Source organism: Egretta garzetta, unplaced genomic scaffold, assembly GCF_000687185.1.
Source record: "Egretta garzetta isolate BGI_Z169 unplaced genomic scaffold, ASM68718v1 scaffold447, whole genome shotgun sequence".
NCBI classification, from domain to species: Eukaryota; Metazoa; Chordata; class Aves; order Pelecaniformes; family Ardeidae; genus Egretta; species Egretta garzetta.
In genome coordinates, this window is record NW_009260397.1 from 2073614 (window position 1) to 2095184 (window position 21571).

General features: G+C 49.7%; 1 protein-coding gene across 1 annotated transcript; it reads left to right on the plus strand.

Moving 5' to 3' along the window:
- The first annotated feature begins 3128 nt into the window (after positions 1 to 3128).
- RFLNA (refilin A) lies at positions 3129 to 5750 on the plus strand. Its single transcript, XM_009643135.1, has 2 exons — positions 3129 to 3238; positions 5417 to 5750. The coding sequence occupies exons 1-2, from the start codon at positions 3129 to 3131 to the stop codon at positions 5748 to 5750; spliced, it is 444 nt and encodes a 147-aa protein (XP_009641430.1).
- The last annotated feature ends 15821 nt before the right edge of the window (positions 5751 to 21571 follow it).

The following is a 21571-nucleotide window of genomic DNA, read 5'->3' on the forward strand; positions in this document are numbered from 1 at the left end:
TCACATGAAGGAGGATGGGGCTGGGCATGGACTCGGGTGGATGCCCTCTGAAAAAAGTCTGGGTAGTGCTGGAGGAGGCAGCAGTAGTTCAAGGGCCAGGGGCCTTCCCGTCAGAGTCTGTTGCAAACCTGCACCCTGGTCAGCAGTGTTGTCTTCAGGATGGGATATAAAAGTCCAGACCACTTATAAGTCAGCACTGTTTTGTGCTGAGAGTATGAAGCTGCTTAAGTTCATGGTAAAAAATAGGACATTGAAATATTTTCCAGTAAAAGGTATTCATACCTTTAGGTCTGCTCTTCATGTTGCAGGACAAAGTCCACCTTCTGCCCTGTCCAAATTCAGTGTTTCATCTGGGAAGTTTGAAACAACATTTGCTGAGCTTTCAACATTTGCTGAGCTGAGGTTTTCAAAAGAAGGAGGAGAGATGATAATTTTCTAACCTCATCTGCAAGCAGAGACCAGTTTGGGGCCTTTGGACAAGACCTCTCCTTAAGTGGGCACAGTGTAAAAAGAAGGCAGGTTCGCAGCTGGAGTTTTGCCAGTGCCAGGTATGGCCACGGGAGTACAAAGAGAAAGAAAAAAATTTCCTGAAGGAGGGAGGCGTATCCCCAGCCCTTCTTCCTTCACCAGTTAAAGCAACCTGCATCTCTTTGTGGGTGAACCCCAAAAGGCCAGCCTGCCTGCTCTTTGCAGAGCCCATCAATGCATGTGCCCATGGTGTTGGCTCCTGCACCCAACTGAACCTCTCCTTACGCACAAGATGTCTTTAGAGAAGAGTTTTGGCCATGTGCAGACTGTTAAAAGCTGGAGATCTGCACCCTTGTGAACTAAGACTTGTCTGATCTAAACAATTCACATTTCAGAAGCAGAGAGCTTTATTTATGAGCAGAAAGGCTGCCCTTGACCTTCCCTGTCAAGAGTGTTGAAAGCAATCCAGGAATGAACTTTGCCTTTTGGCCAGTGTTTGGTAGTGAGGGTGGACATTTTCTTTTTCTTTTTTCCCCCCATACCTATGCAAATACTGTCCTTTTTTGACAATGGAACAGAAATATTCAATCAAAAAGAGGGGTTGGACATTTTACTTCACAGTTTAACACAGTAGTAAAGTGCAGGGTTATTTCAGTATGGAAAGAGTAAACAGCTTTGTGGCTTTGGGACACAGGATTGAAGGGCTTGGTGAATTCAGATGAAGCAATGACATTTTTTGCCTTAGCCTAAGGCGGAAAGCCCAAGCCACCAGAGAAAATTCAGACCTCAGCTAGTGTCAGCTGATGCTGTTGAGTGGACTCAACAGAGCTTTGCCAGTTAACACCAGCTGGGGGATGACCTGGCTGAGCATTTGGGGACCTGTGTGGCATATAGGGCAGAGCGAAGCTGTGGTATCTCTTGCTCAGCACTGCTGGTAGGAACCGGAGCACAGCTCCAGTGTTCTGTCCTGTACCACCTAACCAGAAGATGCTGGGGAAGGTGGAAAGGAGGGGCATGGGAAGAGCAAGCCAGTACAGGAGCTGTATCCTCAGCTACCATCAGTGGATTCTGTGAGCCCTGAGATGATCTTAGTGACCAGGTACTGATGAAATATGGCTGTGATTGAGCACATACAGGCTGTACGTGGTGGAAAGTGGAAAAACTCCATGGGCTTTTCAGACATCTAGAGACTTTTCAACCCTGCACAGAGGCTGCCAGCCATCTTCTTTCAAGAGATCCTGTGTCTTAAATCACTGCTGACAGAAAAGTGGTGTCAGGGACCAAAACCCACAATGACATTTTTCCGGGAGGGCAGTATTAAGCTTAATTAGCTGCTGGGCTTGGTTCAGACACCAGGCACAGGATCCCTATATGTGGGAACTGATGTTTAAGGGTGCTCCAGTATAGAGAAGTGGGATTATTCATTTTTGTGGCGGGCAGAGCAGCCTAGGCCAGACTGTGACAATTTGTCAGAGTAACTTCAGGGTGTAATTAGTCTTAAAAATCCAGGTTTTGGTGTCACGAATTGGAGCAGCTCTATTAATTAAAAAGTCCTGGCTTGAAACTGGTTTCCTGCATTGCAGAGGCCACAAGGTACCCCAGTGTCTCACCCCACACGCAGTTGTGCATGGTTAGCTAGAACATCCCTTCGAGCGTGACAGCCGTTTTTGGCATGGAGACTTCAGCAACAGCAAGTCTACCACTCCTCCCCGCTGGATTGTCACAAGGGATACATTATTTTCAACATATATGTATATATGCATATACATATATATATAAATATACATACACATCTCAGTTAAGTAAATCTACATCCTTTAAGTCAGCAGACTGAGGCCTGATGTCTGTGTTACATCGGACTTAAAGCACTTCTCCAGGCTGGTGCACTTTGAGTCTTTGTAAGACCCCAAAACAATGCCCAAACAATTGCAATTCCTATGAGAAACAAGAAAGGATGAGGAAAAGAAGGGCTACATTTCAGTGAACAGATACTGCAGCATGGGGTAGTCTGGGCAGTCACTTACCTGGTGATGTGCTGGGCAGAGGAAGGTGGAGAGGGTGGTGTTGGGAGTGGAGGGCAGCCCACCCTGTCGCACCAGCCCTGGAAGCTGGAAGTCAGCCCGTAAATTGATAGAGCCACAGGTGGCAGATCAGAAAGTCAAGGCATCTTAAGTGCAAGGCCTGTACAGGGCTTGTCTGTGCAAGGATGGGATTTAACGGTCGTGTTCTCTGCCAACCACCTTAAGGCTGTTTTTTGGTAACTTGACAGCGGTCCTCCCCTTTGAGCATGGAGAACAGTGCCTGCCTTGGTGTGATGAACTCTCCACTAAACTGGGGCCCTGCTACAAACCTGGAAAAGACAGGGACTGGGGACTGCGAGGGGGAGCTGAATGATGCTGAGAGTGCAAGCAAGGTGAGCTTAGCTTGCGTGAAACAAAGTTGGTCCTGATGCTGCCACAGTCACTTGGTCTCATTGAGCCTGTCACCTGCAGTGTCTCCCATGGGACTCTGAGGAGATGCAGTTCGGCAAGGTTGGAGGCACTGGTGTGTCCTGCCAGTGCTGAATGTGCTGCTGCTGGCTACTCAGCTGCCAGACACAGCACATTATGCCAGCTTCATCTGTTGTGTCCCAACACTTGCTTTGCTCTTCTTTGCCACAGATGCCTTACCTGCTCCTGAAGCCGTCCATGCCAGAGATGAGGCCTCGAATGTACCCTGTGTTTTTTGGAGAAAGCATTGAGGTCAGCCCTGAGCCCGTGCAGGAAATCAGGTACAGAAGGGATCACGTGGGTAGATGAAGGTTTCTGTCTTTTTCCTGGTGGTTTTCCTTCTGCAAAAAAATTAAAGTGCATTTACAAATCAGAGTCATGGTTATTCTGATGGGAAGGGAGGGCCAGGTGGGAGAGTAATGCCTGAATTAAAAAGACTGACAGCAGCGGAGGGGAGGAGGCAAGAACTGGAGGGAGGTTGTAAGAGAAGAGAACTTTCCTTCCAAGCTCAAATCCAAGGATATGAGAGAAAACCATTACCATCTGTAGGCTTGATGGCCTCCACTAAGTAACCTGATGGTCTTCATCCTGTTCCCTGCTGACTTGCATTCTCAGAAGCAGCAACACCCTTATAATTGGCATCTATTTTTGTTAGCCCTTGCAGCAGAGAAACCAACATTTGACCAGCCCACAGAGACAGAATGAGCTCCTCCTCATGAGGAGATGGTCCCTCAAGCCAGTGATGGAGGTGTTCTGACCTCCTGTAGGGCTGGTGCTGCGGCCAATGGATAAATGTTGGTCTCTGCTCTTCTTCTGCTGGTGTGGAATGTACTCTGCAAACAGCATGGAGCAGTTACACACAGCTTGGGGCAGGGATGGTGGGAGGACTGTAAACCCAATTCCCACCCCCCTCAACCTATGTGAACGTCTCTCTGGAAATGTACCCCAGTAAATCTCTGCTTGCTGAGGAACTGCCAGCAGGCATGTTTTTATGGTGATTACATCGGAGTCTTGTTTTATGTGTGCTGAATGACTTGCTTACACCCTAGCTGTGCAAAATACATTACAGCAGCTCAGATTACATGCAGTGCACAATCAGTCAACCCCCCCTCTGGGTGGAGGTAATGACAAGCGCACACCCAGCTTTTAATCTTTTTTACGTGGAGCTGCACATTCCTTGGCTGCTGATTGCCAGAGGAACATTTGGGGAGCAGGGAAAACAACTGAAAGTCCTGTTGCTCCCCATGGCCAGGGATTATAGGAAAAGCCCTTTACATGACTTGGTGTCCATACATCCCTTCTGGCGGCCTGCAGAAAACAGGCAGAGCAGTGACATCCCACATTTTGTGGGTTCTTCATCTGATGACTGTTAACATGGCCACTTCCTTGGAGACTGATGGCTTGGATATTGGACAGCTATAGCCCACAGCATCTCTTTGCTCCACCTGCTATTTGACCATTGCCTGGATTTTCTGTAGGCCCCAACAAGCAATCTCACTCCTCATCTCCCAGCACTCGATTTTGGATAGCTTGCGTGTCTCTTTGTGCTCTGATAGCAAGACAGTATCAAGAAGAAAAAAGACAAACACATAGCCTTGACAGCTCAACAAGTGTCCGTTACACCATGCTTCTGCCGTCTATGAAAACCTTATTTATGGCATTATTTTCCTGCCAAGCCAGAGCTTGCATGGACAACAGGGCCTGTGAAAGCAGCAGCAGACATGCTGTGTTGGGAAGTAGGTTCCCCCTGATCCCAGTGGGATATCCCATGCCCATAGCCCACCAGCAGCATCTATTCAGCCTGGTCACTGGGGCAGTGACACCCCCCAAGCCTAGCACGAGCATTAGGGAGCGTGGTGAGACCTACCGTGAGTCAGTGATCAGAGGACCTGTGTTCCCAGGGGCCCACAGCATTTCAAGTTGATGCTGCATGGCTGTACTTATTAAAAGTGCTTGGGAAAAGGCTGGATCAAGAATTTTCCTGAGATTTCAGTCCATGAATGAATGTCCATTCCTCAGCCTCTGACCTACCCCAGCTGAGGGATTTCACCACTTCTTGATGTTCTTTGCTAACAGGGTGTTTGCTTCCAGTGTAGCTCTCAGGATTGAGCTGAAGTCCCAGTAGGGCTCATGAAGGAAACCAGAGGAAGAAGCAGGCTGCTTGGAGCCTGTGCAACAGGGTCCTTTCTGCCCTGGCATGACCAGGCAGGCTTGGTCCTCTGTGGACATGCACTGCAGAAGTGCTGGGACAGCTTCACAGCAAGGTGGGGTTCCCCCAAGGTGCACCAGCAGGACAGAGTCCTCTTGGCCCTCCACTTTGGGTTGTAGGGCTTGCATCTGTTCCAGTGCTGTAAGAGGTCATAAAAGTTCCCAGCTCCAAAGGGTTAGAGAAGGATCCTGCCTGTCTTCTCTCCTTTGTTGCCTGGGCTGTGTTTCTGATACCTTGCTGTCCTCTGTAGGTGCAATTCTGAGGTGAAGTACGACTCTGAGAAGCATTACCGGGATGACATCTTCTACGGCCCCATCCCCACTGTCACCACCTACAGCGAGACAGTCATTGCTGCTCCCAATTGCACCTGGCGGAACTACAAGTCCCAGCTGATCTTTGAGCCCCGCCAGAAGCCACTGAGGTTTCAGAGCACGACCATCATTTTTCCTAAGCGTGCCAAGAACACTTACCGGACCACCCTCAACTACAGCTTGGGTTGTGCCAAGCGCTGGTTTGCTTCCAGCGTGCAGCTGGAACTCTGCGAGGAAACCAGTCCGTGCGTCATCTACAGCGAGACCCTCTGATCCGCTCTGCCGCTGGCAACCTTGTGACCTCAAGGAGGCTGTGGCCTTTGCTGGGTCTCTGGCTGGGCCTTCACTGATGGCGACTGAATATTAATGGCTGGAGAATACATCGTCTTGGGTGAGGCTGAACTGGCTGGGAGGAGGCTTGCAGGGCACGGAATGGTTTTGATCAGTGAAAGGCTGGCTTGTATTTTGCAACGTTCCTGACATTCATGATCTGGATTGGATTTTATTTTTCTTTTTTTCTAAGCATATCTATTTTTGCCTTTTGTTTAGATGAAATCAAGATGACAAAGGACCCTATTAGCCATAGCAGAGTGCTGCCTTATGAGCTCTGTAGGTCTCGTCTAGCACATAGGTGAGACTCACTGTAACCTTCAGAGCTATTCTGATCTCTGAAAAGGGAAGACCAGCTGCAGAGTCAGTGTCCAGCCTGCCCAGCAAACATCAAGCCAGGTGTCTCAGAGTTTAAATGCAGAGGAGGTGGTTATTTTTATCAATGCATCACATCTTGCTCCAACAACTCATCTGGGAGATAGCTGCAATATTACACCACTGCTGTAACCTCAGGCCTAACTTACTGGGAGGAGTGGGGACTGTCACCAAGAAAGAGAGGAAGAAAACAGGCGCTTGGTGCTCTTGCTAGCAGCCAGATGTTTACATACTATAGCAAGGCACAGCACAAGTGGGAGATGGGAGAAAGGCCTACCCCGACGCATGGCTACCTCTTCTGTGAGCCCAGCCAAGAGAATGCAAGGGAGACTGAGGAAACTGAATAGCTGAAGGGCTATTTTCTAAAAGTGTCCAAGTGATTTAGAAGCCCAGTGCCCTTTTTCAAAAGTACTGTCAGTCCAAGCATGCCGTGCTGTTTGTTGTCTCAAGCACCCAATTTACAGGGATCTTTACACACTTGCAACCCTTTTGAGTTTCAGGGTGTGGCTGTATTGCAGAGGGGAGTGTAATACGGAAAGATGCTAGCTAGCTTCAAAGAAGCCAGTGCAGGGTTAACTCATGAGCAAGGTTGCTCACCCTCTCAATACTTTCCATACCTGTGGCATGGACAGCTTTGCTGACTGTGGAGGAGCAGCCAAACTTTCTCAGCGTAGAGCTTGAAGTACTGAAGAGCCCAATGCCATCCAGTTTTTCCTTACTCCGCCAGGCTGTAGGAATTCAACAGGTACTTCACAAACAGCTGAGCTGTCTCTGCAAAAGGATCAAGAAACACTGAGAGAGCAGGAGTCACTACAGCCATCCTAAGGTAAACCATTCCCCACTCATGAATCACATCTCCCAGTTTCTCTTCACTTTGGTAGCTTGTTGAAATCTGCAAGAGCCTGGATTCCTGTAAACATATAACCTTTGAAAATGGCATGGAATTGTCTCCAAAAATCTTACCAAGAATTTTTGCGTGCTGCTCAGAAGAGTCCAGGCTTAGAAAATAACCACACAGCTCCGGAAATTAATTTCCAGCTTTCCCTCTTCCAAACTTTCCATTTTGTTCCTGACTTGCTGCAGGCCTGATCAAGTCATTTCAGAACACAACTGAGCAGCCAAATCAGAAGACCTATTAACAATATCAGGAAGAGGTAGCCGATTGCTCAGAACAGTTGACGCACAAACCCAGAGAGATTTAAAAAAATCTGAAAAACTTGAAAAAAAATTAAATAGTGACTCATAAAGATACTTTTTCCCATCAGCTTCAAAAGGCAATTGGTGGATGTGACCAGAACTGTGACCTTTATGAAACAGAGTTCTCTTGTTTAAAATGAAGCACAATTTTTCCGCCAGAGGTAAATATAAAGTCTTTATATACAAACTTAAATCCTGACAGCTGAAGCGTCATTAGTACTGAAAGATGTGTGCTATGGCAGTGATGAACTCTGCCTCTCTATTTGGGAGTTAGGGCTTGGTAGGGAGAAATCTCTCAAAGGATTTCCAAGGCTTCCACCTACTGTTGAATTCTTTTCAGCAGCACCGAAATGAGGATTATGTTTGTTATTGGTCAGATTTTGCTGTCACTGACTGTCAGCATCAAAGCCTGGAAAAGCAACATCTGTCTCCAAAGGGATTATTATGCCTGAAGCAACCCTCCTTCCCAGAGCTCCGGCAAACATGAGTGCTGCGGAGTTAGCTTAGACAGCTGGGCAGCTGAAGCTAGGATGAATGTGGTCCCAGTGCAATGCAAGTTGGTGATGCACTTACTTGCTAGCTCATCTTGAGGCCTACCCTGTTTCGCCAAGTGCTGTGACCAGCGGAAATGCTCATCTGCCTTCCCGAGTACATCTTGAAGGCTCTGGAGGGCTCTTTCCATGCACCTGTGAGAGTCTGGAGTGAAGGGGGTAGGTTTCCAAGCTAAGCAGGTGTAATCCAGGTTCAAAAGCAGGGCTGGTACTCATACCCAGGAGATCTCTGCATGATGACAGATCAGATTGCAGGCACCTTCACTGGGCGAGCACAGAGACAGGCTGACCTCCAAGCCAAAGGGATGCCAGAAACTCCCTATTCTAACCATACATTAGGCTTTTCTCCTGTTAACAGTTGGATTATTCCCCTGCTCCAAGCACAAAGCTGCAGGTTTTGATGATGCTGGTCTTCGAGCAGGACAGGTTTTCCCCAAAAAATCTCTTCTATCATGGCCAGGTGCAGGCTTCTGCCCACTTTGTCCACTGTTCTGCTTCCTAAATGTTGGGAAAAAGAATTTAAAAAAAGCCAGAAAACCAGTGTGCAAATACAAATCCAGTGGAGAGACCTGAACCACAGCCTGGTTTTTGACCACACAAGGACAGGGGCTGCTAAGGCAAAAGTCTTGTAGGCCAATGTGATCCCAGGGAAGGTGCAATGGAGGGCTGCATCCTTGGCACTGTAGGGTCCCCACATGTCCAGGCCAGGCCTCTTTGAGGCTTCATGCTTTGTTTTCTCTGCAAATAGACCAGAAAAGACCTAACATGCTCCTGCTCCATTGAGCTTAAGCAGCTTTTCTGGTTTTGCCATGTCAAGAAAAAAAAGTCAGCTGGAAGCTTGGGTTTCTCGGCTGCTGAACACGCTTTGAGCTGTATAGCCATGGACAGGCCATGGTGGGTGACCACCCTGGACCACATCCAAGCTGTGACATTGCCAAGTGCCTGAGATCTGTAGCAATTCTTGAAAAATACCTTCTTACATGATGTCTCCCATGAGTCCATCACAAGCTGCTTTTCTTCTTGGTGAAAGCTGGCATTGGAAAGGGACTTTCTTTTTACTGAGCACAAGAAAAAAACCCACAGAGGGTCAGGTCTTCACTCTCATGTGGGTGCAGGTCCCACCCTGCCTGCTCACCCTCTGTCCCTATTGCTCCTGTCCCGTGTCTGGGTTAGGTGGTGGTGGAAGAGCCAAAGTTCATCCTGCAAAAAGCAATGAATTTTTTTTCTTTTGCTTAAACACCAGAAACTGAATTTTGTGTTTATGTGCTGCCAATTAAGAGTCGCTCCCAGCAGCCAAGAATTGCCTTACCTGTAGTATGTTTGTACATCTAAAAGGAATTATTAGTCCCACTGGAGAGCTGTTTTTCTTTTAAATGGAGCATTATTCATCTCAACCAACAGATCTTTGTTCATGTATATTTTCTCAAAGATACAAATGATAAATTTAGACCATGGAAATGCTGCTTAGAAAGGTGAGTTTCCTTGGGCAGCTGGGACTGTGACTGCACAATTTCTCCCCAGGATCTTACTGTGCCTGTTGCCCGCAGTCCTGTAAGCCTGATGGGCAGAGTCAGACTCTGCCTTCAGGAATTATTTTCCATCAATATTTATTTTTGAGATCAGAAACTTTCTCAGAAGGCATCTGTTTTGGGGAGGGGAAGGCTGGTTTTTTCCAGTATGGAAAGTCACTATCTATCTCGATGGTGCGGGGTTTGCCCTTCATCCCCTTCATTCCTGTGATTTTGCCCCTGAATGCAACAGAGCATGCGTGTGTCTGGTCTGCCTGCATTGCTGTCATTGCATTTGGGGCCAGAAAGAGGGAACCCTGACCAAATATTGACCTTTCACAATCTGGGGAGTACTTTGCACAAAACGCAGAGAACAACTTCGACCAAAACAGTTTAGCGCTTCTTTTGTCTATTTTTTTTTCTTTTCCTTTTTTTTTTTCCTAAGCCAGCTCTACTTTTCTCAATGTGAAATACAGACAGATTCGCACCCTAGGTGCATACTTTCTGGGAATGATGAAATGAGGTTTGGGTGTTGATAGCGGTGTTTGAGTGAGCTGCTGGTCAGAGAAGTGAATGCTATTTTCTATTTATGTTGAGTGTGTATTAAAAAAAATGGGAAAGGTCACTAGAAGGCTAATGAGCAAACGACTTTGTAGAGCAAATTGAGGACTAAAGGCTGTGTGAATCAGATCAAGAGGCGAATGGTTCTGTGTGTGGACACTGTGAGCTAGGATAGTTAGCCATCGTAGTTTTAACCTGCCTGTTTTCCTGCAAGGAAGAGCATCCTTGACTTCTTTAGAGCTGAAACAAAATCAGGTCCATCCTCTGTCACAGTCACTCAGTCCCACTGGAGGCTGTGAGCGTCAGCGCTCCCCAGGCTTGTGGGGGATTCTGGGTCACGCATAGATGGACAGAGCTGTCCCTGTGTGGGGATGGAGGAACGCTTTACAGGGAGTGATGGGTCTTGGGGGATACTCACATTTCTACTGACAGATAAACTCTGCTCCCTGAGGATCACCCCATTGCTCACAAATTGATCCGTTCTGAACACCTCCCCTAAAAGCTCTCTGATAACCATTTTATTTTTTAAGTCTTGGGAGGCACTAATTCCTTTTCAGATACTGTGATGGCCATCAAAATGAGCAAAGTATCCTACCATGTGAATTGTGACCTGGAGATGGGGCTGAAAGGTGTTTGAAGGTTAGAGAAGGAAGAAAAGAGCATATTACTGGTGGAAATGCATAAGGATGTGTCATATTTTTATTTTTGTAAGTCTGATTCTCTAAGTGCTTGTAAAGTACTTTACTGTTGTATATGTGGTGATATCCTTTCACGATATCCTTTTATTTTTGTATATTCCCCCCTCCACAATAATCCCTTCCTGTTCAACTCATAGAGAGTAATTTAAGAAGACAAAATTTATATATCGTAATAAAATGCTCAAACTGTCATGCTGATGTATCCGGAGTTTCCTTCCTCTTCCTTATCCATTTACTTGGTCCCTAATGCCCGTTTCCCATCCACAGGGAATGTTTTTGGTGTCTCCCTCCCTTGCCCGTGGGATTCAGCCCTGCTCCCCATGGTCAGGAGGCTGTGGTTTCACACATGTAAAACGCACTCTGTCACGTATGCCCAGGGGAAGCTGAGATAAATCAAGCAAAGGGCACAAACCTCACTCTTCCTACAGAGGCAGTTTTACCGTATCTTCACCCTAAATTTCCCTTTCCCTGCTTGATCTTGTTCTACCCAGCTATGAAGCCCTGGTGTTCAATGTAGGTAGTTCCTCTCCCAGTTTTTCCATGGCCTTGAAGGGCAGGAAGAACCGACATAAAGCTTATTTTACATCCAGGTATCCACATCCTAGTACAGTATCAGAACCCCTGCTACGTCCTAGCTATCCAAATCGTGAAGGCAGATGTGTTGCATCAGGGCTAAAACCCTGTCTAACCATGAAGTGCGTTTTAAAGCCATTGCTATAAATGCCTCAGGCTCGCCAGCCAGCTATTAGTAGAGCTCTCAGCTGTCTTCCAAGACCTAAGATGTCTGCAGGGAGAATCTGACACTAATCCTTATGGAAAAATCATATTGGATTTATAGGGATGAAGTCAATAGGCTTGGACGAGACTGGCTGTTAAAGGAATGGAAAGGAGAAGGAAAGCCATGTTATGCAAGAGGCTTGCTTCAGGTGCACGGGAAGGGCCCCTGTCCTCATGCCAAGCTTTTTGACACAAATCACGGCTGAACTGATCCTAGGATGAAGGATGGGAGACCCCCTCGTGCTCAAGCACCTGAGGAAATGCAGCAGTGTGGTGAAGGCAGGGGATATATGGGCTGGGCGAGTTTGATGGTTGAAACCCAAACGCCAGCTGAAGGACATGTGCATCCACTCCTGTTATTTAAATAAAACCATAAAGTGTGAATGCCGTCCAATGAAGATTCCTGAGGTGGCAGCTAAATCCTCAGCAGCAAAAGCAGTATTAGATGCAGGATATGTGTTTTGGCAAGTGCGCCCAGATGAGCTAACCCCTAAGCTAGTGGCTTTTACTGTGCCATTTGGATGTTGTAAATTTAAGCAGATGATGCTTGGTATTAGCTTTGCTCCTGGGATATTTCAGAGAGTAATTGCACATATCTCCGAGGGATTACAAGGTGCTGAAGTTATAATGGATGGACTTTGAATTTAGACTAGACACCTTTATGAACAGAAGGAAAGATTTTAGGCTGGTTTTACAGACAGCAAGAATGCTGAGTGTAAAATGCCAAAGGCCTCACCTAAAAGAAGTTGCTGATAATGGGCAGCTACAAATTAAATAATAATAAAACCCCACATGCCGGGATCCCCATTCTACTCAACAAAGCAGAGCTGTAAGGGAACAACAGATGCCTTTAACAGATTTCATTCCACAGCTATGTACAGCCAACAAACAACAGAGGGATTTGCCAGAGAAAGAACCTTACCTGGTACTGGAGCAGTAAAAACTGCCCCTTGCTGCCAAGCCATCAGCTTGAAACTACCATGTGCAAGACCTGGGGCTTGGTCTCTGCTCCTTATGCTCAGCAGATAGAAACGTCACAGCCTGGACTTGCAGAAGCATCTTCAGAAGACCTAGGCAATGCCAAACAGCAGGGAAGTTGTATTGTCCTCAAAAATGTCACACGTCCATGCCCATGTGAAGGAACCACCAGCAGCATACCTGGACTGATGTGTATCAAGGCCACCTGCACAAACTGCATCTCATCTGGCACAGGGTGCTGAACTGTCCTTAGACCATCTCTGTGGGGAGCAGACTTGGGACGGGAGCCTGTCACAGCAGATATGCCTCAAGATCCCTCTGTCCCCAGAGCAGCTAACCCTGTGGCTCCACAACTACGTCCCAGAGCAGCCATCCCAGGATGACTGAACCCACCTGAGATGCTGTAGATGCAGCTCTGCGACCTACTCCTGTCCCATGATGCAGGTTCAGTGCCTCTGGGGCACCTTAGCTTCATCAGCTGAGAACCCAGGGTGGCTGCATGGGCCTCTGGATGCTTGGTCTGGTGGTGGGACGGTGGCTTCCCTGGCTGGCACTCCTGCCTGCTCTCAGCAGTGTCTGCCCAGCCATGGCAAGAAGTGTATCTAGCACTGATTTTTTCAGCCCGTTGCCTGGAGGAGCGATTCCCACTGCAGACACAGCCTCTGTGGTTACCTCATGGCCCAGAAGGAACGTGGCTTGGCCGTGTGGATTTGCCACTATGGTAGCCATCCCTGGCTCTCCTGCCTTGTTTCTAAATCCCTTGGTCTGGTTACACAGGAGAGGAGTAAGGACCTGCCCCAGGGCTGCACGGCTTCTGCCGAAGCACTGAGTCCCCTTCCCCTGGCAATGTGCCCTGCCACAGTGGGGAAATTAATGCAGGAATGGCTTGTTCGCAAGTAGGATAGAGGGTCCTGGAATTGCTTTTTTGGGGTGTAAGGAAGGAGTTTTATGAGCTCTATTTTCTGCTTCTAATAATGATATTGGATCTAAAGATTTCCATGCGTTGGAGTCTAAGACAGACAGGGAGTTCACATCTATGGGGATGAAAATGCTCATCCTGCCAAGCCTTTGATTCTCATTGTATCCTTCCTACCCTGCAAACAGGCGGACAGCACATTTCTAGCATAAAAATATCCTCCTCTCCAGCTAACCACCTCCAGATTCCCTTCCTGAGCCCGTTCTGAGCCTGGTGATGAGACACTTCTATATACATAACCATTCAAATCATCTCCCCAGTGCTCTTCCTGTCTCTCAAGCAAATCCTGAGACCAGCAGCTATTTGCAGCTCCTTGAAATACAAATGGGATCAGGGCTTCTTCCAAGCTGCCTGCTGCAGGCGGGCCCTCTGTGCGCCTCCCTAGAGCACCCGGCTTGCTGAGGCCACTGAGCCACCCACCATCTCCTGCACCGGAGAGCAAACTGCTCCCGAACACCCGGTGTGTGGCTGTGGGTGGTGATGCCAAGGGGCTGCACGGGCTGGGAAACCTGCATCGGCACTGGGCTGTGCCGCAGGAGTGCGTGGGGATACGCATGCTCGCAGAGGGAGGGTGCAAAAACACACCAGTGCAAGGCAGTGGAGGGATGAGCAACGCTTACACATACAGACACAAGTGCAAACTGCATTCTCTTTGACGGAGGACTGTAGAAACATTACCCTTCCCCTGGGGCTTACAGTGAAATAACCTGATTATTCATGAGCCAGTTAGAACCATCAATCCCTCATTTATCGTTTTCAACATAAATAATAAGTGCAAGAGAGGAACGCGCCAGCAATAAACTAGTTATAGATGTAGTGTTGAAATCTACCCATTTCCTTTAAATATGCCCCACTTACTGATAATAAACAGTGATCCAACCGATTCCTCGTCTGAGTCCTTGGGCGTAGGATTACAAAGGACGCAAGCCAACACCCTGCTTTATGCTAGTGAAAGTCCACTTGGCGTTTGCGTGGGAGGCCAGCTAGGAAAACGCAGCTAATTTAAAAAAAAAAAAAATGCATTTGTCTTGCTGACAAATGCCTCAGGAAATAAAAGCCTTTGTATTCTTCTTTGACCTCTTCCACTCGCAGATGGGTTTTTCCTGTGCTTCCGATGTTTTTTTTTTTTTTTTTCTTAGCGCCTGCACTTCCAGGACATTCATTTTAGCTGCTGAAGAACGTGGCTCGGCTGCCCAGGGCTGGGGATGGTTTTAAGCACAGGCATCCCCAGTGCCTGTGGCTGGCTGGCTGATGATGCACGTCGTGTTATGGAGCTACTGACCTGTCATGGCCAAGGAGGTTGACCTTGGAGGTGCAGAGCTGGGCTTTTAGCTTCAGGTCCAGCTTCCAGTGAGGCATTATGGGCTGGCAGCAGCTCAGGCCTCTTGGCACATCCTTGGCTGGTTGAGCACAGGCTTTACCCTGGAAGATGAATGAACCAGAGGAGATAGCACCCACAGCACCACAGATCCATAACCAGCATCCAGGAGAGGAGCTGAGCATCCTTACAGCTCTAGCCTAAGTCTGCTACCAAGGTGAAGTGAAGGTGGAGCAGAGCAGGGAATGGCAGAGCAGCACTTGGGGTACTTTGCTAGCCACAGCGCTGCTCTGCCTCCAGGTCTGCCCTTGAACTTTGCAGCTTGGGCCCTTTCCGAGTCCTCTGGAACTTGTAAATGTTTTGGCAGCACCAGCACTCTGTGCGAGCCCCTGCCATAGCTGAAGCGCACTCTTAATGAGCCACATGTTTTGAAGCCCTCCAGGCTTGGCACCGGACCATGGGGACCCATTGGAGCCCAGCTCTGTTAGCCGGCCGCATGACGCTGTGCTGCAGCCCAGAGGAGCAGGCTGCAAAGTGCTCAGCTCTGCATTTTAGGAAATCACATATATTTTTAAACACTGCCTAATGGTGAAAAAGAACATCTGGAAAACAGCCTTGCCCCTCACATAGAGCCCTCCATCTCCACATCTCAGTACGAAATCCAGGAGAAAATCAGTCCCAAAGAGACCCCTCAGCTGAGCGATGGGGACGACTCTCCCTATGGGTGCCCATCAGTTTGGGGACAGCAGCCACCAGCTGGGGGACAGCAGGGACCCAAGAGCCCTGGAGAGGCGGGTGGCTGGGTAGAGCCATACTCACTGTTAGGAGATTTTGGAGAGCAAAGGGAAGAGGGGCTGCTCAGCAGCAGGGTGACCCCTCACCCGTGCCTCTGCCTCCCATGCTGGACCATGTCCCCTGGGAAATGGGGGCACAGGAGAAACCCCGCTTCCTTTGAGCCTGATTCCAATGAGGCTCTTCCAGCCAATATTAACACGCTTTGCTTTACTTCCCAGCATGGCCCAGGGCAGAAAGCAACATCTGGACCTAATAAAAAAGCTGCCCTCCCCCACAGAGAGACCTAAGAGCAACCTCTGCTATGTGGTTTCCAACCTCTGCTGCTTGGTTTCTCTTTCACCAGTGGACGGAGGCAGCAGCTCCAGCTCAGGGGCTGTTGCTGGTCTGAAGGGGAGCAGGATGCTCCGGCAGCCCACAGGGACTGAATTTATCCTGGTAGCTTAAAAATGGGTCCAGCAGGGTGACGTTAGATGGGGAGCCAGCAATGCTTGAACTGATTGTGATTTCTCATCAGGGTATAGAGATGGGGTATAAGGATTTGTTCTTCCCTTGAACAGAATGGTGCTCCTTTTTGGTTCCAAAACCACAAGAGCTGGAGATGGCTCAAAGCCAAGGCCCAGGATTAACATCCCCATGGGCAAAAGCTCCGCTTTGGTCCAACTGGAATGCAGATCCAGACCTGGCACCCATCTTCAGGCACGCACCGCCCAGGCTCTTTGTGTCTGACCTCTGGCAGCTGCTTTGCTTTCTGGAAAAGGCTCAGGATGAAACAGCAGCAAAAAATACTCCTGGATCTTGGGCAGAGCCAGATCAGGATTGTGTATCTACACTCCGGCCTTTTGCAAACCAACACCCAACTCAGAGAATTCCAAAGCCCATCAGAGCCCGCATCTCACCAGAGCTGATTCAGGGCCCATTGTGCTGCTGCCAGCTGCCCTGAGCAAAAAACATGTTGAATGAGGCTGTAGTATCTTCAAGAGCAACCTTCTGTATGGTTTGCTCGTCATGAAATCTTATCTTCCCCCTGTGCCACTGGAGGCAGGATGGGAGCCCCCAGCAGCCCACGAAGATGCCCCTCTCTTGCAGACACAGTGTTTTCTGCAAATACTGACCTGCAACGTGTGGAGCAATTGATTTTGGCTGGCTTGACCAGGGCTTCACGCCTGTGGGTGAGACCTCAGACCAACTCCCCCAGGACTTCTGCATCCTCCATGGATTTCCTCAGCCTCTGCTCAGGAGCACTGGGGGCTACTGTGGCAATAAATAATGACAACTCAAAATATGCCATCGTTTCCGTGGCTGGACCTTGCAGCTAGTGCCGTCGGTGTTTTCTATCCCCTGGCATCACATGGGCAAATACTGCAACAGGGTTTTCTCTAAGCTGAACATGCATCCAGTCATCAAAGAAATTGCAAATTAGTAATAAATATGAAAAGAAGGAGGGGGGCAGCAAAAATTTCTGGACCAAGATCAATCTTCGCTGACAACTGCTGCTTTTTCTAAGCGACAGTACCCTGCAGAGTTTAGAACAGCACCCAGCTTCAAAGCAGAGAGCTCTCCAGATGGAGTTTACCACCATTCCTAACACCCTGCGCTTCACTGGGTTACGTGCATTTACAGCGAGAGACATTCGGATTAGTCCCAAAGAAGGGAAACACACTGGCCTCTTCAAAAATACAGACTTGAAACGATGGGTGCCCGGTGCTCTGCTTTCTGCAATGCAGGTGGCAGAATGGGTCTCTGGGCTGTTATCTCTCCCTGTTCTTCATTTACAACGGCCAACAAGAGGAATGTCTGACCTGCCGGTGATTACACCAGGGTTGCTCAGTCTGCAGCTGAAATGAGCCTGGCGCCTCCTCAGGTGGGATCCGGACACCCCACACACACCCTGGCACAGCACCACTGCTGTGCCGGCAGGGATGAGCCCACGGCACCAGCGAGGCCTGGAGAGCAGAGCCTCGGGAAGCCTGACTGGCCCTAGGGCACCGCTCCGGAAAGCGGCACGTTTGCAGCACAAGGATTTTGCTGTTCAACCCGGCTTCTGCAGGTTTTCAGCCCAGGGCATGCAGGCAGGTGCCCCCCCCCCGCCCCCCGCGCATTTCACAGCAGCATTTTTAGACACCCTGGTGCCACCATGGTAAGGACCCACAGGGTCCAGCAGCATCCCACACCCGGGGGGCTGCTGGGGCTTTCCCCGCACCCCCGTTAAGTGATTCCTTCTCACAACGGCTGAGACAACCCCCGCTCCAGGCTGGGGGACCACGCATCCAGAGATTTTATTTCAGGAGCATTTCCGCAAAGCTGTTTTTGGGGTGGTTTTTGTTTGCCTTTTTGCTCGTGCACCAGCCCACCAGCTCCTCTGACAGCACTTGCACGTCACTAAAGCCAAGACCCATCTCAGCTTGCTCAGACACAACTGCTCCAACCTCCCGCCGGTGGCGAGTGATTTATTACCGCTCTGCTGCCTGGAATCCTGACAAATACTCATTTTAGTAATTACAGGAGGCCAAAAATGAGAGGCTAAATAAACCCGACAATTAATTCAGCTGTTAGCCATGCACACACACCCAGTGACACTCATTCCCAAGTTTCTTACGACCCCTCCTCTTCCCAGGCAGGCACACAGGCCGGGTAGGGCTCAGCCAGCCAAAACACCCCTGCCCCCTCCCCAGTGCCCTTCAGTGTCCCAACACTGATAAGATCCAGGCATCCCATCAAAAGCCACACTATTTTCTTTCCAAGTTACTCACCAGCCTGAAACGTCTCATCTCTTGCCAAGATCAGCTCTTTAGCCCTCCGCATCGTTATCAGAGCGTATGGAACTCCAATTCACAAGAACCGATGAACGACTGTTTGGATTGCAGTTGTCAGGAGAGCACAAACTCCTTCCTGCTCTGAGGAGCCCAGGAGCCCCTGCCTGCTCTGCTGCCCAGAGGCAGCCCTGACCCGCTCCGTCGAAGCCCCCCTGCGCGCAGGGTCTGCAGGCTGCCTTTCCGGGGAGGGCACAGGGCTGGGTGCTGCCAGCACACGTGTTCTGTATTCTGGTGTGTTTTGCACCCTTATTTTTTTTACTCTCACCTTGCTCATCGCTGGGTACGACAGCTACGTCCCTTCCCCTCCCCGTCACCTACAGGGCACACACAGCCTGCAGGGGGGTGCTGTGCCCAGGGCAGCATCCTGGCTCGTGCAGCAAGGACAACCTCGGTCTCACGGCCCTTTCCTCCCTGTTCTTCTAACTCAGCCTGGCCTAGCTAAAAAGTCTTCTTCTTGCCTTAATTCTTTAAAAAAAATTTACAAATCCCCATAATCCTAACTAAATACCAGTTCACCACCAGAAGGCTGCAATGCTCCTGTGCCTTCTCGTGGCCTCTGCCCAGGGCAAAGGCATCAGGGACAATCTTTTGTCTTCCCTCTCCCCTCCAAAAACTCCCCGTCTGCCAGAGTGACTCTGCACTTCTGACATTTCTCTTCACTGCTGGTTTCTGGAGCCGTCTGCTTTTGTCCTGTTTCATTTTCATCTCCTTATGCAAGAGCTTTTTGAGTAGCCCTCAAGTTTTCCGTCATTAAACTGTTAAGCGCTGGCCTTGAATTTAGAGTTTTCCCACCTTCTGTTTCTTGGCATCAGGGTGAATTATTGATCAGGGTACCACTGTCAGCCCTCGTCAGCGTTTAAACCCTGATGCGAGAAGGTGAACAGCGCGGCTTCTGTTTGTACTATTTATTAACTTATTCCAATTGCTTTCAGAGTGGCGAAAGCCTTTCCAAGAAGGACTTCAACACAGTCTCTGCTCCCAGAGATCATTAGGCTGATCTCAAAGAGCCAGCAGGTATCCTCCCAGTGCATCGCCACGGGAGCCGGTCGCTGGAGGAGCATGTGGAGACGGGAGATTTGGTCAGTGTGGGTACGTACCTGGAGAGATTTCGGATGGTGTTCGGGCGATACAAAGGAGCCAGGGAGATCCTTCACCAGCACAGAGATGGGAGCCTTTTGGACATCCCCAGGACTTGCAGCAGCTCAGATCGCAATGACTGCCCGAAATGCTGAGCTGGCAGCAGGTACGGGTGCACCCTGGCAGAAACGCTCATTGCTGCTCTCAGGAAAACCTCTTTTGTGTCAAATCTGTTTGTGAGCCCCAGGAAAGGCAGCAGAAGGCCCCCCCCCCAAGTGCAAAACCAACTAATAGCCCTTTGATGGATTAAATTCCTTAGAGCCATCCAATCTGTCCTCACACAGAGCCATACCCCTCGGCTCGCCATCCTCTCATTCATCGCTTGCCCTGTAAAACACCACCGCGCGCACGCCCTGCGGCAGCGGCGAGAGCTCCCGAGCCCCGGGGCATCGGTCCCGCAGGTGCGGATGTGGGAGGGGGACCTGGGGACTGATGGCTCCTGGCCCCGACCAAAGTCAACTGCGCCCATGGGATGGATATCAGAGGTAAAGCAATACAGACCTGTAAATAGGTACCAGGGCTTCTGTTTTGATTGTTAATTCAGTAGCAGCTAATTAGCCTCCACAGTAATTTCCTACAGGGCTTGTGAGGGATTATCCATTACCAGTATATCTATTTTTTTAATTATTTTTTTAAAACTCAATTTAAATTCAATTTTTAAATTCAATCACAGCTGAACAATGTTTTCCTTGGCCTCTGGTCAGAGCGCCGCCGCCAAGGTGTCCTCCAGCATCACCCCTGCTCGATGCTGGCGGAGATGCAGGCATCGCTTGTTTGGGGCATTGAGGGAAGGGGTGCAGACCCCACCGCGGGGCCCAGCCCGGCAGCGATGCCAGGGCTCTATCAGCCAGCCCTGGGGCAAGCGAGCTGCGCACCTTGGGGCACTGCTGCCACTGCCCCTTCCCCCCGCCCCCAGCCCACTTCACCATGGGCACCGCCATCAGTGCCCCGACAGCGCAGGGGTCCCCAGCCTGCCCTGCACCCCCCCTCGCAGCGATCCGTCCCGCTCCCCATCCGGCTGCCCCGCGAGCCGCTCACCCTGCCTGGGCTGACGCGCACACACAGGCAGGAGAGCACCACATCTTGCTGCCAAATAAGCTTTTTTTTTTTTTTTTTTCTTTTTTGGGTTTGTTTCTTTGCTTTTTTATTATTTAACCAGTAAGGCAGTGTTCAGACACTGCTACCCACACCGCTGGCTGGTCAGCACGCCAAGCAAAATAACAGTGACCAAACCCTTTCAACTTTAGTAGAAGAAACCCCCCCCCGAGCAAGCTGCGGAAATATTTACACTTGGTGGTTTTTCTGTATAGCCCTGGCTATCATACAACTCACTTCAAAACAGCTATGCACAGGTTGTTGTACAAAAGATGGGTATTTCCCCCGGACAGTTCAAGCTATAGATTGTCCAATAATTTGCCTGTTTGTACAAGTTACAAAGTTAGCAACCGTTAACTTTAAACTTTGTGTTTTTTCAGTAGTTTAATTGACTTTCTCCTGGACTGCACAGCCAAGCCAGCAGCACAAGGAGGTGCCGGTTGGACCCTACCTTGAGGTTTTGGGGTGCCCAGAGATGCCTCATCCCAGCCTGGGGGTTGGCAGGGAAGGACCCCTGGCAGGGGGGAGCGCGAGGGCCTGAGCAGGGCAGGATGGGGGGGAGCATCTCGTCCTGCAGGAGCAGCAGCTCCTCCTCTTCCCCAAACCCACGTTCCTCCAGCCCACATGTGAGCAGGGAAATGGGGGGGCCATCCTGCAGCAGCCCCCAGGGCCGAGAACATTCCCCACTGAGTGGCTGCGGGACTCCCACCCAGCACGCTGCCAACTCATCAATTTGACCCAAATTAATTAATCTGCAGGGGGAGGAAGGTCCCTGCTCCGGCACCCCAGCAAGGGCGGCTCGGAGCTCCCCAACAGGAGCTGCTGCTGCCCCATATGTCCCCCCCGGTGTCCCCCTGTGCCCAGTCCCTGCTGCTGCAGCAGGGTCTGTGCGGGGACGGGGCGCGTGGGGGGAGACCGGGCAATGGAAATGCAGCAAGACAGCAAGTGCCAAAACCAAGCTGTGCCACGGCCAGCCGCGGGGCCG

What these genes read in the sequence shown, in the direction of transcription:
- RFLNA (XM_009643135.1), top strand. Translation starts at nt 3,129, where the DNA reads ATGCCTTACCTGCTCCTGAAGCCGTCCATGCCAGAGATGAGGCCTCGA. An exon ending in GAGCCCGTGCAGGAAATCAG is followed by an intron (nt 3,239 to 5,416) that starts GTACAGAAGGGA and finishes TGTCCTCTGTAG; the next exon opens with GTGCAATTCTGAGGTGAAGT.